This window comes from Siphateles boraxobius, unplaced genomic scaffold, assembly GCF_051911475.1.
Source record: "Siphateles boraxobius isolate OS27281-9 unplaced genomic scaffold, OSU_SipBor_1 22, whole genome shotgun sequence".
NCBI classification, from domain to species: domain Eukaryota; kingdom Metazoa; phylum Chordata; class Actinopteri; order Cypriniformes; family Leuciscidae; genus Siphateles; species Siphateles boraxobius.
In genome coordinates this window covers 6,600,838-6,619,728 of record NW_027508833.1, presented here as the reverse complement: position 1 = coordinate 6,619,728, position 18,891 = coordinate 6,600,838, and the positions used below count along the sequence as shown (strand labels likewise).

Sequence of the window (18,891 nt, the reverse complement as noted above, 5' to 3'; positions counted from 1 at the left end):
TGTCATCTCCACTCAAGACCACCGTGACCCAAACACCCCCGAGCCCAGTCTCAACACAGGTGTAAAGTTGTGTGAATCTCCATCTCTTTCTTCTATGAAGTAATGGAGTCTGACAGTAGGCCTGTACAAGTCAGTTTAGATTTTGATGAGGAAGACCTTCCATTTTACTGTAATTTACTTACTTGACCCGAGTCTCTCCCTAAACCATGGCCTGGCACCGGTCCTGAAATACCATCAAAGAAATTAAAGCAGATTAATGTCGAGAAGGTTAAAAAAAACAGACTTTATATGTCTTCTCCAATCCCAAGACTTTTATTTTAAAAATATAACTTTTATAGGACTTCTAAAGTAGATCCATTCTGAAACTGAAGCGATTGCGTGTCCGTCTTCCGTATTGCATCATTTCTAAGTGTTGCCTCTTGTTTACAAACAAAATCTTTACATGATATGAGATTTTTGACAATACATTTCTGGACCATTTACAGTTATGGCTGCATGATTAATCAGAATAAATCCAAAATCTTGATATTGCTTAGTGTGGTTATCAAAGTGCAAAGGCTATGATTTAATTTAAAATAAATATATGCACTGTGTGTTTCAGTGTGAAGCGCGGCTCTTTGTTTATTTACACCTGAGCAGATCATGATCTGGTGTTTTCAGTGTCTCCGAGTGGCTCGATTCACAGTAAACGCTGCCGATTTGGATGCTTATAATGTGCATTTGAAAACACAACATGCACCGACCATCTTCCCAAACTTGTAATGAGAAGTGCTTATAAACCTTAAAAAGCTTCTGTCAACAAAAGAGAAGCGGCTTTCCTTCCTGTAGCTTTCCATATAAAATTAAAGCTTTATGATTTAAATCCGTCATGAAATTGCGCTGGTCTTTTCTCTATTGTGCCGTATATCGAGTGAAGCGCTTCCGAACAAGAACAAATGTGGGCGGGGCTTGATTGTGTCTGTGAGGAATTGATTGGATGGTTGTGGTTTGCTATTGGCTGATCTCATATGAGTGACAGGTTATAGCCCCGCCCTCATCATCAGAGAAGAGAAGAGATGCTGCAAGAGGAACTTATTCTGATTCTAGATTCTTAGAACAATAATGATGTGGACTGATAAATCATTTAGAATAAACACTGCAATATTCAATGAATGTTATTATATATATTTTTTTCATTATAATGAATATATATTTTTTTTTTACAGTAAAACATTCCAATAGTAATATGCACAAAAGCAATTTTTGCCCATTTTAAATTGCAATTTAAATTTTTATCGGAAAAATCACAATTTAGTTTTTACATCAAATTGTGCAGCAATGGATATTCTTGATTGAATAACCTGAATATTCAACAATTCTGCCAGTTTCAACTATGGTTGTTCGCTTTACATGTCATTCACTAAGGCCTAGTTCACAATATATAACCCAAATAAGGCCTGGTCCACATCGCAGCTTATTCAGACGGGTCCAGACAGAAGAGGCCTGAAGAAGCTGTGAAGTGGACCAGGCCTGATGTCGAGAGCCGAAGGTGTGTGTGTATGTGAGACGAGAAGTGTATTTCAGAGGGAATCAGAGCCATCAGTCTCCCGGTGGAACGGGCCAATCAGACAGCCGGGATACGCTTACCAACACTGCAATTCAAGACGGATCCTGCCGTAATGATCCCACAGGGACGCATCCCAGAATAGGAAGTTTCAGCCTTTCCTTCTCCAGAAAATATGATAGGATAAAGGAGGGATGAGTCTCTGCTCATTCTATCTGTGGGAAAACCAATGCACGAGTCAAAACGCACAGGAAATGTGTTTGATTAGAGGTGTTTAGTTGCTTGTGACAACAAATGGGAAAACAGGATGAGGCACAATCAGACTTTATCACACTCATTTTCACACCTTTATTTACACAAACCCAAAGAGATCTGCTACATTTGCATACTGATTTGTATAACCCAGATAAAATGGTGAATTTCTAATTATTTAATACATCTTGGGACCATCCGCTTGATCTGTGCAATAATGTTAACATAATTGCATAAGTTGGGAATGGGGGATGGAAGCGTTTGTGGAATATTTCAGAAAGCAGAAGAACGCTGATAATCTACTCGCTCTATATATGAGGCTACTGACCTGTTCATTCATATCTTTACAGTAGAACTGCATCAACTGCACGTTATCTCTACTAATCCATTGCAATAAATAAAGGCATAAATAATTCATAAGATTTGTTCCTGAGAAACTTTTTAAGAAAGGTTTACAGCAGGTAAAAAGTAGTTCAACTGATCTGAATAATTACACTATTGTCTTCTGTGAAGCCGCTTTACAGCTGAATTTGTATTTGTTTCATAATTAATGAATTTAACAACATTAACACTGTTATTTTGCTGTTTATCACTGGGAAGCTGCTTTGAAACAATCTGTATTGTATTCAGCGCTATAGAAATAATCCTGAGTTGACTTGACAAGTAGTCAGTCAATATATTTCCAAGATATTTGCCATTTATTAGTTATCCAGTTTGGCATTTATTAGTTATCTAGTTTGGCTGATATGTGTAGTAAATGGGACGATTATTTTGACAGTGCAGATGCACAGGATCTCCCAACAGTTTCTTTATTTGTGAAAACGGTAGCACTTTATTTGGAAACGCTTCATTTTACAGTACAGTACTTACAGTGTACTTACCTAGAAAGTACTGGGTAATATAAGGTAAGTACATGGGTTAAGGGTAGGTTTAGGGGTAGGTTCAGGGTTAGTACCTAGTTATTACCCAGTTATTGTAATTACTATAATATACATAGTATGTACATGGGAAACAGGACTGTAAAATGAAGCGTTACCCTTTATTTTACCGTCCTGTTCTCCATGTACATACTATGTACTTATTATGTTTATTACAATAATTGGGTAATAACTAGGTAAAACCCTGATCCTACCCCTAAACCTAACCTTAACCCATGTAGTTACCTTATATTATCAAGTTCACAGTAAGTGCTAAAATAAAGGGCAACTGTGCAAACTACTATAATGTAATTAATTAAAAGAGGTTTATATTCAAAGCCTGATTATTTTACAGGTTTATTTTTTCATCAAATTCAAGTAATCCTCCATACTTATCCATTTTCAAATTCAAGTAATTTTCTCCATACTGATCCATTTTCAAATTATTCATTTGTAATTTAGCAAATATTATGTTGAGTAAATATAAAGGCTATTGCAGCACGTTATTTATTATCTTATAATTAAATATTGTGATATCATGTATATCGGTTCTCTAAGATATCAGCATCGGCCTTTAAAAAAGCAGTCAACCACTAATATTTTGTGTTATACAGTGTATATATAATTTGATAATTATGGAAGCTTGTGTCCTCTACAGAAGAACAAAATAAAAAAGGTAACAATTCAGGCATTTTTCCTCAAAATTGTCAAATATAAACTCACATTTACAGGATAAAAGTCTGAATTATTTGATAAAAAGTCACAATTACCTTTTTTATTTTGTTATTTTGTTATTCTTATTTAATGAACTTTAGTTTTTTTAAAAATAATAATTTTTTATTTTGTTATTCTGTAGCTTCCATGAAAATGAGCACAAAATCAGTGAGGGGTTTTGAAGGAACATTGTTAAATAGAGAGACAGCAGAACATTGAACAGTTACGTTTACACTAATGGAGTTGAAACACAGTTATCATGAATAAGAAGACCGAAAATGCAACTGTACTGCCAGAAATAACCCATTTAATTTTGCCACGTTGCACCAAAAGCTCAGCAATAAATATATGCACTGTGCATTTGAAAACACAACATGCACCGACCATCTTCCCAAACTTGTAATGAGAAGTGCTTATAAACCTTATAAAGCTGTTGTCAACAAAGGAGAAGCGGCTGTCCTTCCTGTAGCTTTCCATATAAAATTAAAGCTTTATGATTTAAAGTTGTCATGAAAGGGGATTTGCGCTGGTCTTTTCTCTATTGTGCCGTATATCGAGTGAAACACTTCTGGAACGATAGCAAATGTGGGCGGGGCTTGATTGTGTCTGTGAGGAATTGATTGGATTGTTGCTGTTTGCTATTGGCTGATCTCATGTAAGTGACAGGTTATAGCCCCGCCCTCGTCATCAGAGAAGAGATGAGACTTATTCTGATTTAGGATTTTTACAAACAATAATGATGTGCACCAATAAATCATTTATGATAAGCACTGCAATATTCCAAAAAGAAATAAATAATTGATTTCATGGTCACTTTAAAAGATACACAATCATCGACACTGTTGTACAGAGATGTTGTTCTTTTCCTGGTGAATCCCGGTGGCGTCCTGTACTCTGTGTTATTTTCCTCCGCTGTACAGGGTTTTTACTCACCACACCGATCAAGACAAGCCTGAATAAATTGAGCGAGCGCATAGACATTCAAACCACACACTCGCAGGAGAACAAGAGCGCAGTAGCCGACTGTCACTCTGCATTTAGGCTTCTCTCCTGCCATTACCCATACATGTCCTAATTGAAATGCCTTGCGCAGTTAAATGTACATGGACACAAGCAGAATGGCCGAGTATATCAAGCACTTTGCCTATTGTTACTCTCACAATGCGACTCAAACGGCTCTTTTATTGTGCAGGTATCAAGCGCTGAAGTGCTCAGCTTGAATAATGTATCAGTAGCTGGTTATATACTCTATGTAAATAGCGGGTTTGGCTACGGCGATACGTGAAGCTGCTGAAAATGCGAATGTAATCTGGCGAGGTGTGATTTGAATAGAAGCTTTAGTTTGGAATCCTGTCTCATCTGTTTTGTTGCCTCATGTTTCTTCATCTTCCAGCACACGCTGTCCCTGTTCTGTAGTGTCTCGCGGCCACAAGCAATTTATCAAATTGAGTAAAAGATGATTTTATAAATAAAGTGATTTATAGAGTGTTCTTTTGATGGCTTTGATGGATGCAGTGCGGTGTTGTAAAACTCTCCTGCATTAGCTTGTTTTGGTTGGGTTATTTCTGGCCTCACGCTGTCTTTTCTTCGTGTTTCTCCAGGTAACATCGAGTACAGCTGTCCGGCCACCAATGAGTGCGAGATCACCAAACGAAGACGCAAGTCGTGTCAGGCGTGCCGCTTCATGAAGTGTCTGAAAGTGGGCATGCTGAAGGAAGGTGAGGAGAGACAGATGCAGCTTCGAAGAAACGCATGTTTGTGAAAGGGCCCATCGGCTCGTTCTTCATGCTGATCTTTTATAGCAATTTCCGTTCCAGGGCTATTATAGTTATTTTACTAAAATCATTTACAAATATTTTGTTACTTTAAACAATATAAACGGTAACACTTTACAATAAGGTTTCATTCATTACTATACAAATTGTTAGTTAGCATTAACTTTAACATTGACTATTACATTATTACAATTAAAACGTTATATCTGGTAATAATATTTAATGTAATATTCATTTTAACATTAACTTAAATGTTTTATAAATGTTATATGTTTATGTTTTAGTAATTTTAGTACTTCAACTTCAATGAATAACTTTTTTTTGTAATTTTAATAACTCATTTTTATTTGTTTAGAGGGTTAGGGTTATGTGTGTATGTGTGTATGTGTGTGTGTGTGTGTGTGTGTGTGTGTGTGTGTGTGTGTGTGTGTGTGTGTGTGTGTTTAGCTTTAATTCATTATTTTTTACGTTTTAGTAATTTCAGTACTTCAACTTAAATTTATTTTATTTCAGTTACGTTTTTTGTTGTAATTTTATTTCAAGGCAACATTTGTCACTTTATATTTTCTCAGTGTTTATATAAAAAAAAAAAAAAATAAAAAAAAAAAAATGTATATATATATATATATATATATATATATATATATATATATATATATATTATAAATATATTTGAATAGTTTTAGTTAACAATAAAAACACTGCCATGAACAAAACCACACAAAACGTAAAAAAAACGTAACCCAGACAACATACGATGTTTTTGCAGATGATTTCAAGCTCGTTTGTCTTCAGCAGTTCTTGAGAAACACATTGATGTACATGTGTGAAGTGTTCCACCGTTCATTGGGTCTCATGTCACTTCCCATTGCCATTTCTCAGTCACATGCTGCGAAGCATCTTTCCAGAGCACCTATATCTGCTCAAACACACATCAGCGCTCAAGTTCAGCTCCTGCCAGAGACACACACACACACCGTGTCAGAGCCGTAGATGTAGTTGGCTGGCGCTCCGGTGGCCCGTGTCAGAGCCGTGCTGGAGCCGAGGCAGAGAGACACAGGGATATGCTGAAGCGCTCGACCCGTCTGTCTAACTGATAGAGGTGTAACAGTATTCCGGCTGGAAAGGCTCGTGTCCCAGAGCACACACTCGCTCCCCGACGTATTGATCCGCTAAATGTTTTCCGAACATCTCAGCTCTCTTCCTGTGGATGCTTTTTTTAAAGGCCTGTCATGTGGGAAATCGGTGACAGTCAAATGCACTCACAGATATTTCTTCCTATCTTCCTTATCCTTTCCTTTTTTTTTTTTGCATGTTATTACAATGCAAAATGTGATTTTCTCGCTCTTGTTTAAACTCTCACTCTTGTTGTTAAATCAAGATGCATTTACTGGAGAAGCAAAATGGCTTCAAATGTATTAAAATGAAGTGAGTTTAAGCTGAAAGCAAGAGGAAATATCTGCCAATGAGGTAGGGAAAATAAAACTTGTTTTCCCTTTCGATTTTTTTTTTTTTTTTCATTTTTATGGAAACACTTTACAATAAGGTTTTATTTGTCATAATTCAATTAGTTAAAATGAACTAACAATGAAAAATAATTCAGAAGCATTTATTAATCTTACTTAATGTTAATTTCAACATTTGCTAATAGGCCTACATTATTAAAATCAAAAGTTGTATCTGTTGACATTATTTAATGAACCACAGCTTACATGAATAGTTGTATTTTTGATTCATACAAATGTTGTTAGTTAATACATTAACTAATATTAGCTAATGGGATCTTGTAAATTGTTCCCTTTCAGTCGATAACGTCGGACGTAGTCGACGCCGACTGAAATGGGATCACGCTAGGGAGCCTATCGTCTTCGAGTACTATTGAACAAGCCAATACACATTGGCGTGCGAGATTTGCATCGCGGGTATAAATACGGAAGTGGATGCACGCACCGTTTGCCTTTCGCTTCGGAGCCGAGCTTCATGTCTGGATCTGAAGAGTGTTGTTGTACAACGAGCGAGTGTGTCGGCGCTTCTTTGGGAAGTCTCTCCTGGTGTCGGTGGTTACAGCGCGAGTGCAGCGGTGATCGCGAGCTTTAAGCTCTCAACTGCTGTTTTCACAGCAACCAAATTTCTGTTTGTGTTTGTTTGTCTGACGGTCAGTTGAGGGCGAGAAGGTGAGTGCTTCACTGGCACAGGGTGCACCATTCCTGTGTTAGTGTTGCCGCGGTCACCATTTTATTCCGTTGGTATTGTTTATAGCATAAACTCACTTAATTTTCAAATTTAAAAGCAAGAATTAATATCTAATGTCATTTTGCCTGTCAAAAATAAAAGCATCTTGATTTAAGAATGTAAGAAAACTCATGTCGGCTAATGTGTTTGGCGTAGTAACATAAGAGCATGTGTACTGGAGTTAAAACAGGTCTGTAATGGTGTGTTTTACCCACAATCCATCTGTGCCTGTGAAAGCGCTTCTGTCTGTGTGGAGCTCAATGAAGTAACGCAATCTCTCCTCTGCACGAGACACCGAGAATGAATCGCATTACTAGCTGATGAAAAATTAATGCAAATATATTATCTGGAGGAATAAGAGCCCAGAAAATTGGGAGAGATTGTCAGATATGAATCACCTGTGTCGAGGTAAAAGATGGAGATTAAACACTAAGATGGAGGAGAAGACTGAAACACTGACATCTGTGCGTGTGTCTTCTGCTCATCAAAACTGCGTTTACTGGATCAAATATACAGTAAAAACTGGGAAAACATATTAGTATGTGTATATATGTGAAAATGTAATTTATTCCTGTGATCAAAGCTGAATTTTCAGCATCATTACTCCAGTCTTCAGTGTCACATGATCCTTCAGAAATCATTCGAATATGATGATTTAGTGCTCAAGAAACATTTATGATTATTATCAATGTTGAAAACAGGTGTGCTGATTTAGATTTTTGTGGAAAACCTAAAATACAATTTATTTATTTTACAAAACTCTGGGTTATTTGATGAATAGAAACTTCGAAACATTTGTCAACCAATCAGAATGAAGCATTCTACTATAGTATAACATATGATGGTATATTTAATATAGGATTACTTTAGTCTCATTCATATTATAATTTTTGTTAATATTTTGAATTACATTTTATTTTTATGCTTTTAGTTAAGATTTATTTAATTTTGAATTAATTAAAATATTTTGGCAAGAGAATAACCCTGATATATATATATATATATATATATATATATATATATATATATATATATATATATATATATATATATATATATATTATCATGAAATATAATATAATATGATATGATGTAATATAACAACTAGTCAATAAGGACAACCACAAACAGCAATGAAAATATGACTTGTAATACAGTATGTGCACATTTCTACAGGCTGGGTTTGTTCTCTGCTCCTCATATAAGATCATTTCAGTCCACAAGTTACTGAACGTCCTCGAAGTCAAACCGCTGTGTTGCACAATCCAGTTTAACCAGCTTTTCCAACATTATGAAAATATGTTCATACATTTCACAAATGAATATGACTATGTGTGAAGTCATCCAGTTGTCGTCCCGCGTCTCTCCTCGATGGCAAGGTCAATGTGTGTCCCGGTCGCGACGCTACGTGAGCGCCAGATCAATCAGGCTCTTCAAGGAGAGAAGCAGATGAGACTCAGAGGGTCACGTCTGTCCACGTCTGTCCACGTCTACTTCACCATATCTACTTCACCTTGTCTACTTCACCTCATCTACTTCACCATATCTACTTCCCCATATCTACTTCACCTCATCTACTCAACCATATCTACTTCACCATATCTACTTCACCATATCTACTTCAAAATGTCTGCTTCACCATATCTACTTCACCTCGTCTACTTCACCATATCTACTTCACCATATCTACTTCACCTCATATACTTAACCATATCTAATTCACCATATCTACTTCACCTCATCTACTTCACCTCATCTACTTAACCATATCTAATTCACCATATCTACTTCACCATATCTACTTCACCATATCTACTTCAAAATGTCTGCTTCACCATATCTACTTCACCTCGTCTACTTCACCATATCTACTTCACCATATCTACTTCACCTCATCTACTTCACCTCATCTACTTAACCATATCTAATTCACCATATCTACTTCACCATATCTACTTCACCATATCTACTTCAAAATGTCTGCTTCACCATATCTACTTCACCATATCTACTTTACCTTGTCTACTTCACCATATCTACTTCTCCATATCTACCTCACCATATCTACTTCACCATATCTACTTCACCATATCTACTTCAACATGTCTGCTTCACCATATCTACTTCACCTCGTCTACTTCGCCATATCTACTTCACCATATCTACTTCACCATATCTACTTCACCTCGTCTACTTCACCATATCTACTTCACCTTGTCTACTTCACCATATCTACTTCACCTCGTCTACTTCACCATATCTACTACACCTCGTCTACTTCACCATATATACTTCACCATATCTACTTCATCTCGTCTACTTCACCATACAGTATGTACTTTACCCTCGTCTACTTCACCATATCTACTTCACCTCGTCTACTTCACCATATGTATTTCACCCTCGTCTACTTCACCATGTGTACTTCACCCTCAACTACTTCACCATATCTCCTTCACTTCGTCTACTTCACCATATGTATTTCACCCTCGTCTACTTCACCATGTGTACTTCACCCTTGTCTACTTCACCTTGTCCACTTCAGCATATCTACTTCACCTCGTCTACTTCATCATATCTACTTCATCTTGTCTACTTCACCTCGTCTACTTCACAATATCTACTTCATCTTGTTTACTTCACCATATCTCCTTCACCTCGTCTAATTTACTGTACCTACTTCACCATACTTCACCTCGTCTAATTTACCGTACCTACTTCACCATATCTACTTTACCTCGTCGACTTCACCGTATCTACTTCACCTCGTCTACTTCAAAATATCTACTTCACCTCGTGTACTTCACCATATCTACTTCATCTTGTCTACTTCACCATATCTACTTCACGATATCTACCTTCAGTGTATAACCATCCCGGCCGCAGACCAGCGAAGGGCACGCACTCAAACATCTCACCAGAATAAAACTATACATAACACAATCTCTCCTCTGCCATCAGCAGAGAAAAACCTCTAATGGAGAGATAAGGGTTATTAAGCATTAGTTACGTCGTGTGATGACTGATGTGCAAAATTGAGTTGTATTTCTTCTGTTTACATAATAATAAAAATTAATTAGACTACAACAATTTAAACATAACATGCATTTGACTATTTTAATTGTACTAACACATTAGCATTAACACTTTAGTCGTTCTGTTAATGTAGAATTATTTTTTAAGAATATATCTTTTCGTACATATTCATTTTCTATAAAAGATATTAATACTTTTCTTCATCAAGAACACATTAAATTGATCAAAAAAAACAGTAAAGACATTTATAATGTAGTGAAATATTCTATTTCAAATAAATGCTGTTCTACCAGAAAGACTCGGGAGATAGAATGATATAACAAAGCAGGTGTTTATTAACGGCCCAGCAGGCAAATATTTATAAAGCATTTCCTGCCTGAGAAAGAAGGCAGGGGCGCAGCTGACCCCCCAGAGGTATGGAAAGGGACCGTCCTGGTGGTGGTGGGGAGGATGGAGGGGAAAGGGACCATCTTGGTGGAGGTGGGGAGGATGGAGGAAATTAGCAGCGTCAGCATCTGCAATCTCAGACAAGTGTAAGTACCAATCTTTTATACTGCAAATATTAGCACGTGATTGGTTAGATGTGAAGGCAATAAGTGACACAGCGATTGAGTCTTCCTGACAGAACTTACGCTAAAGCTTGCATTTCTTTTGAACTTCTTATTCATCAAAGAATCCTGGAAAACAAAATGTATCAGTTTACACAAAAATATGAACTTTTTTCAACATTGATAATGATAATAAATGTTTTTTGAGCATCAAATCATCATATTAGAATGATTTCTGAAGGATCATGTGACACTGAAGACTGGAGTAATGATGCTGAAAATTCAGCTTTGATCACAGGAATAAATTACACTTTACTATATATTCACATAGAAAACAGCTGCTTTAAATTATAATATTTTGTCACAACATTACTGGTTTTACTGTATTTTTGATCAAGTAACTGCAGGCTTATTTCACACATAAACCGATGATTATAAAACGTGTGTTTAGCCTGTGTTTAGTGCAGGGCTCGTCATGTGATCTCAGCAAAGACACCACGAGGAGAGAGAAATGACTTCAAACAGTAATGATAGAATAATTCCGAGCTGATAAAACGAAAGACTTTATCAGGCACGCAGGACGTTTTCAGTGATGAGATTTACTGCATCGTCCTGGACCCGCTTCATTCCCACAAAACAGGAAGTGATCAATAAGACGACTCAAATGTCAGGGACTACAGGTTTTTTCCTCTGATCAATGGAAGCGAACCGGAGCTGAGAAGAAAGGAACAGATACTATTGAGAGATTACACTGACGTAATCCAAAGACTCTTTAAACCCGCAAGACTCACGTACTCCAGCGTCATCTAGATGTCTGATTTCTGTCTGAGAAATATCTGAGTAGCATTAGCAATCTCAATGCTTGTCTGATATATTAGCCTTGTTTGTCAGAAGAGTGTTTGTGCGTTTTAAATGCTTTATTAGCTATTTCAGTCTTTTGTGATATTACATGCACAACAGCAATAAGTTCAAATGGTTAGTATTCGTTAGTATTTCTTTTAATCATATATATGTTCTGACTAGGGCTGCATGAATTGGGGGGAAATCGAATTGCAATTTTTGTATATAAAAATTGTAATTGTGATTGTTAAAACAGTGCTTGTTTGTTTGGGTTGCACAATTTGGCCCAAAATGTTGTGGCTATGTATAAATATGACTAGCAATAATAATAAGAAGAATAGGTAACACTTTATTTTACAGTGTCCGTGTTACATATGTTACATGTACTTATTACTTATGTTAGTAATAACAGTATATTATGCATAATTACATGCAAATAACCATATAGTAAGTACATGTAGTTAATTAATATTATTCAGTACTTAGATATATAATTACACTGTAACATTCACACCTTAAAATAAAGTGTAACCCCTTATAGTAAGTATAGTCATTACTGTTATTATTATTATGCTAAGCAAAATAAGGAATATCAATATTGTAATATTTCACTCTAAAATATGAAAATTAAGTATTTAAGGAAAATAATAATATTAATTTTATTTGTATCTGTCTATGTGAGACTGTAGTTTGAATGAATCCGTTTTCTTTTCACGGCACATTGGCATTACAGTGCAGAATGTCTTTTTCAGCATTATCCTGAACATTGTATAAGCATTCGTTTCATGTGTCATTGTCACATCTTTTGGACGTTCCCGGCAAAGTCCACAAGTCTACAAGCTTTCATAAACAACCTAGGAAGTTGGGGAAGGTCTCGTTTTTTTAAGTTTTGTTACCAGCTGTTCCAACATTGGCAATAGAAAAAGGGATTAATACATGAAAATTCATAATAGCCCTTTAAAACTTGTCTTTGGTTGAAAACAGCTGATTTATAAGCTCTTCTCATTGCGGTATGTAAAGAAGTTTCATGCATGTTTTGTTCCCAAATGCACATTATAGCGACTCAAACTCAGATACACAGATGAAGTTAGTGTAGAGCAGCATTTACTGTGAAGCGAGAAGCTGAAAACACCGGATCATCAGCTGCTCGACTGTGAATCAAAACTCTTGCACGCACATAAAACGTTTTTTTTTTCTTAGCTAAATGCATAAATTAAAATTGAAATGCTTCACACTGAAACACAAAGCACACATATTTATTTAAATAAATCACAGACTTTACAATTTTGATAATCCTACTGAGAGAAATCACAGTTTTCATATATTTTGAGTAATAATTCAGCCCTGGTTCTGGCCTCATGCAATTATTATTTTTGCATACAATGAAAGTGGATGGTGATTTATTCTGTCAAAGAGGAAAAGACACCAAAACAAAGTGTTCCCTAGGACTTGTGTGCTATATACCTCACGCAAAACTATCGGAGGATTTCAGAAGACCTTGTGATATTTGAATATAGTGCTTGACTTGTGTGTTACGATACTTTTATGGTGTCCTTTTAGGAACTTTGCAACATTCAGTCCAACATCTGAGAAAAACCATATGGGTTTGAAAACACGCGTGTGAATAAATGAAGACAGAACGGTCATTTTAGGTGAGCGATTCCTCTAGCACACATATGCGAGTGTGTGAAGCGCGTGTGCGTGGCGGTTGTTTCCCTCGAGGCCTGGTCTGAACAGGTGAGAGGATTACCACAGGCGTGAACATGTGTTTTCCACCAGAGAGACGAGATCACTGACGACACACTGTAGATCATCTCTACAAAACACACACTCACAGCCTAAAGAAAGTGTAGACATCAACTGAATCACATGACCCGCCACAATCATCATTGTGTGTGTGTGGTCTGATTAAAAAGAGATTGTCAATGAAATTACTCAAATATGATTTAATTAGGCCCTTCACGTGAACTTGTTATTTGAGTGTTTATCTGAAAGGAACTGACTGTCTTCAGAAAAGTTTCGATGGCATCTTATTTTCAGTGTTTATAAGTCCAGCACTGATTTGTGCACAGGGGTAACCACTGTATTTATGCTTTTCCATAAGTGAATTTGCACTTTCATTCAGCCTGACTGCCGTTGTAAGGATTACCAACTTTTTTGTTGATAAACTGTTGAAAATATTTGTAACTGCAAAGTTGTTTAATTCATGGGAATTTTACAGTTTAGGTTTAGTTTGGTTTCAAAACAACTTTGCTACCTAAACAAGTTCTAGTTCTATTCTTTTTCCTAAATAAGTTTCCCTAAATGATTTTAACTGCTGATTCCAAGAGATTTTTAGAACAAAAAAACAGCCTTTAGGGCCCAACAGCTTTTAATGGGACAACTTTGTATCAGAATAAATCCGACAGGGTGATCAGGATCAGGTCTTACATTAGCCTGAAAGAGTTTATTCTGAGATAACACACACACACACACACACACACACACACACACACACACACACACACACACACACACACACAAACCTAAAGGGGTTTATTCTGAATTAACATCCGCCTGGATGTACATTATATCCCTCTTATTACACGACTACTTGCCACATAAGTAAATAATTAGACACGAAATTTTGATCTGAGTTGAAATATTTTATTAGCTCTTTAAACACAAAGCAGTTGCTAGCGTAGCAAGTTCAAACTAAACAGAGATTTAGGAGATACGGTATACAGTCATAACACTTATTACACAGAATTTCGTCACATAAATAATTATGGGGATGAGATATATTGATTTCAGATTAAACTGTTTTAAAATCATACCTGTTTGTATCTTATAATCCAACCGTGTATAAAACAATCGTCACAAAATGGCAGCATCTGCGTTTGTATGAAACAAGAGAGAGCGAGTCCACGATAATGGATGGCATAATTAAATAACTACACAAAATATTGATTTGACTGTGTTTTCATATTTTATTAGCTCACCAAAAGCAAAACTTCCAAAAATATTTTTTTTTTCCTAGTAAGCGTACAGGGCTGTTGACTTCAGTGACCCGGATGAGTCTGTGTTTTTGTTCTCAGCGGTTGTTATCTGGGAATAATATACCGCTGGATGGCACGATTGACCAATCAGAATCAAGTATTCCACAGAGCCGTGTTATAAGTATCATTAAGGTACTACTATTCTTTCGGTTCCCATGACGTCACTGTAGCTTTGCGCCGCCATCTTGACGACTGATGGTCTCAGTAATGCCTGCAATATGTTGTGCAGTTGGCTGCAACAACAGCTGAAAGAGGAACCCCGAACTGGTATTTTATTCTATACCAAAAGAAAAGGATAGAATAAATGTCTCATAGTGTATGAATGTCTAATATTGTATCATGTCTCATCTTTCTGTGTGCACACACCCGAGCCGAAGCGTGCAACCATAGACTCCTATACAGCGCGCGAGTAATGAATTGAGCTCTGTTTCGTGTCTGAATGGACAAATACACACAACATTATGTTTAAATGTCCGTTTTGGAGAGTATTCACGTGAAATATGTCAGTTATGTCTTAAACAGGGTTGTCATCCAGTCTCTTTGGTGTAGAGAGAGAGAGAGAGAGAGAGAGAGAGAGAGAGAGAGAGAGAGAGAGAGAGAGAGAGAGAGAGAGAGAGAGAGAGAGAGAGAGAGAGAGAGAGAGAGAGAGAGAGAGACGAGGAAAACAAAGCATGCAAATGGAAATTATCGCGGCCGGAAATATTATCGAGCTCATATTTTTATCGTGCGATTAATTGATTTATTGACTATCACGACAGGCCTAATCCAGATTAATGACAGCTAGCCGTGAGCCGTGGCTAACAGCTAGCAAGCTACCGGCTGAGCCACTTAGCTAACAACTCGCTACCTAGTCAGAGCAAACTACCACCAAAATCATACATTTGATTTATTTTTATAATACCAACATTTCCCATGATTAAATATAAATCCTTGGTGGCCAGGTGCCGCACTTTTACGTTTGTAACCCATCCAGCAACAGCATATTGATGCGCGTCTGTACTCTTGAAAGCCTTCAACAAGCGATCCCCACTGTATGGGGAGGGGTTATGCACAAGGTAAATATATATATATAATTGAAGGCAAATTGGGGCAAGTCTGGGGCAGATAATAAAGGACAAAATGAAAACTGGGGGTAACAAATAAGGATCGGAGCCTAAAATCAAAATTTTATCTATCTATCTCTGTCTTTCTCTCTCATTCAAATGGGCAGTTTGGGCGGTGCCGGGCGAGATCGGTCGTCAATATGGCGGCGTTCTATTTCTAGTGACGTAGGTGGCATCTATGAATAAATCTTTGGTCACACTTCAGGGTCCAGTTCTCAGTATCAACTAACTATTAACTATGACTTTTGCCTCAAACTCCTAATTACTGCTTAATAATAGTTAGTAAGGTAGTTGTTAAGTTTATGTATTGTGTGATTAAGGGATGTAGAATATGATCATGCAGAATAAGGCATTAATATGTGCTTTATAAGTACTAATAAACAGCCAATATACCAGTAATATGCAACTAGTTAATAGTTGCATATTGGAGTATTTGACCCTAAACTAAAGATGTGTGTTCTGTCGTAATGACAAGCTGTTGTACTCCTAAAAGTCCAATTTTCACACTTTTTTTCTTTCTGAGAGTGCATCAACCCACAGTGAGCAACATTCAGTTGTCCTTTGGCAGGATTGTGCTGCGATAGTTTCCTCTTTGTTGGCAGCATGTTTGGGACGAGTGCCTGATGCGGTTTGGCCCGGCTAGAAGAAGCCACGGCACAGGTGTTTTTCGGTTAGATGTCAACCCCACGGTCCCGTTTCTCCTGTCACAGTAGGTGAGGAAAAACGCCATGCGTCCACAAGCTGCCAAATGCAGGGCTCTTTGAAATAGTGCTGACGCGAGGCCAGTTCAGATGGAGGTTGTCGGCAGCCATGAAAGGTGGAGTTCAGGACGTGGCCCTGTGAATTTCCTAGCTAAAAACGGGTCATCCTAAGCTCCCCGAGTCACTGCCAACTATCCCAGCCACGCGGACACTTTCCCCTCTTGCAGATGATGGGCTCCCAGAACAGGTGAGACCACCAAAAATAAGGGCCCTTGCCAAGTCCAGTGACCCCCAACCGGGGTTGAGACAGGCCCATTTGTAGGGGCTTTGCTCGAGAGGGGATTGTAGCTTTGAGAGAGAAATATTACGATTTGATAATCCCACTGAGAGAAATCACAATTTCAATTTATTTCGGGTAATAATGCAGCCCTGGTTCTGACCTCATGTAATTATTTTTTTGCATACAATGAAAGTGGTGGTGATTTATTCTGTCAAAGAGAGGAAAAGACACCAAAACAAAGTATTCCCTTACGATTCGTGTGCTATAATCCTCACGCAAAGCTGTCAGAGGGTTTCAGAAGACCTTGTGATATTTGAATATAGTGCTTGACTTGTGTGTTACGATACTTCTATGGTGTCCTTTTAGGAACTTTGCAACAATTCAGTCCAACATCTCAGAAAAACCGTACGGGTTTGAAACCACACATGGGCATAAATGAAGACAGAATGGTCATTTTAGGTGAGGGATTCCTCTAGCACATATATGCGAGTGTGTGAAGCGCTTGTGTGTGTTGTTGTTTTGGGAGAGTAAAAGGAGCCCGGGCCCGAAGGCTAATCCGCACTCGGATGCCTTCCACACTGACCCTAAGCCCTTTCTCTCTCACACACACACACACACACACACACACACACACCCACGCTCGCTTTGAAGAAACGACATTCGAGATCCGCTCGCTGGGAATCAGTGGGCAAGTAAAGTACAGTGATGTACTTGTTGACTACCACTCTCGTGTTTCATTGAAGATATTCCCATTTGAGCCGCTCGTTCCTCTGATGCAGCTTGTGGAATCGTCCAAAAGAGTGTAAAGATGCATTCAGTGCTTTTTCTGTCTTAGTGTCACCATGAAATCAAAATGAGCAATTCTTTTTTCTTTTTTATGGAATATTGCAGTGTTTATCATAAATGATTTATCAGTGCACATAATTATTGTTTCAATAATCTTTAATCAGACTAAGTTCGTCTTGCAGAATCTCATCTCTTCTCTGAAGACGAGGACGGGGCTATAACCTGTCACTCACATAAGATCAGCCAATAGCAAACCACAACCATCCAACCATCCAATCAATTCCCCAGTAACAAAATCAAGCCACGCCCACATCTGTTCTTATTCCAGAAGCGTTTCACTCGATATAAGACACAATAGAGAAGAAAAGACCAGTGCAACTTATGTTTTTCATGGCGACTCAACATGAAATGGCATTCACATAATGTACTTCTGTATTTAAGAAACAGGAAATTTGGTATCAATCGCAGGGTTTTTCACTGCAAACCATTTATTTTCTTAATCAGTATTTTTGTCTTGTCTTCTAGTAGAAATGTCTATACAATTTTAAATCAACAAACATTTAACTTAAGAAGCGAAATAACTGCACAATGTATCAAAAATAAGTGAGTTTATGCTTAAAACAAGAAAAAATATGGGTGTCAGAAAAATTAACTTAATTCAAAAGGAAACCAATATAATTTTTCTGAGTCCCATTGTCAGACATTTTTTATTGTTTTTTTTTTTCTTTCTTGTAGCACAAACTCACTTAACATAATGAAAGTGAAAGTGATGGCCAAGTATGGTAACCCATACTTGGAATTTGACCTCTGCATTTAACCCATCCAAGTAAGTGCACACACATTAGGAGCAGAGTAGTGAACACACACACACTGCAAACGTGGATACACACACCCGGAGCAGCGGGCAGCCTTGAGTGGCGCCCGGGGAGCGATTGGGGGTTGCTCAAGGACACCTCAGTCATATTCCTGCCGGCACTGGAATCGAACCAGCAACCTTCGGGTCACCAGTTCAACTCTGTTACCATTAGGCCATGACTGCCCCTCCTATAAAACTATTACAACTCATATAATTTTGTTTCTCAAATAAATGTATCTTGATACACATAAAAATGTTTCGATATTTGTA

At 37.4% G+C, this 18,891-nt stretch overlaps 1 protein-coding gene across 3 annotated transcripts in view; it reads left to right on the top strand.

Annotated features, from left to right (window-relative positions):
* Positions 1–18,891, top strand: part of esrrb (estrogen-related receptor beta) — a 115,395-nt gene that overhangs the window by 60,631 nt on the left and 35,873 nt on the right. For all 3 annotated transcript variants that reach the window (XM_077238533.1, XM_077238532.1, XM_077238531.1), the window contains exon 3: positions 5,028–5,144. In XM_077238533.1, the coding sequence (XP_077094648.1) occupies positions 5,028–5,144 (117 nt within the window). The remainder of the gene's footprint in view (positions 1–5,027; positions 5,145–18,891) is intronic.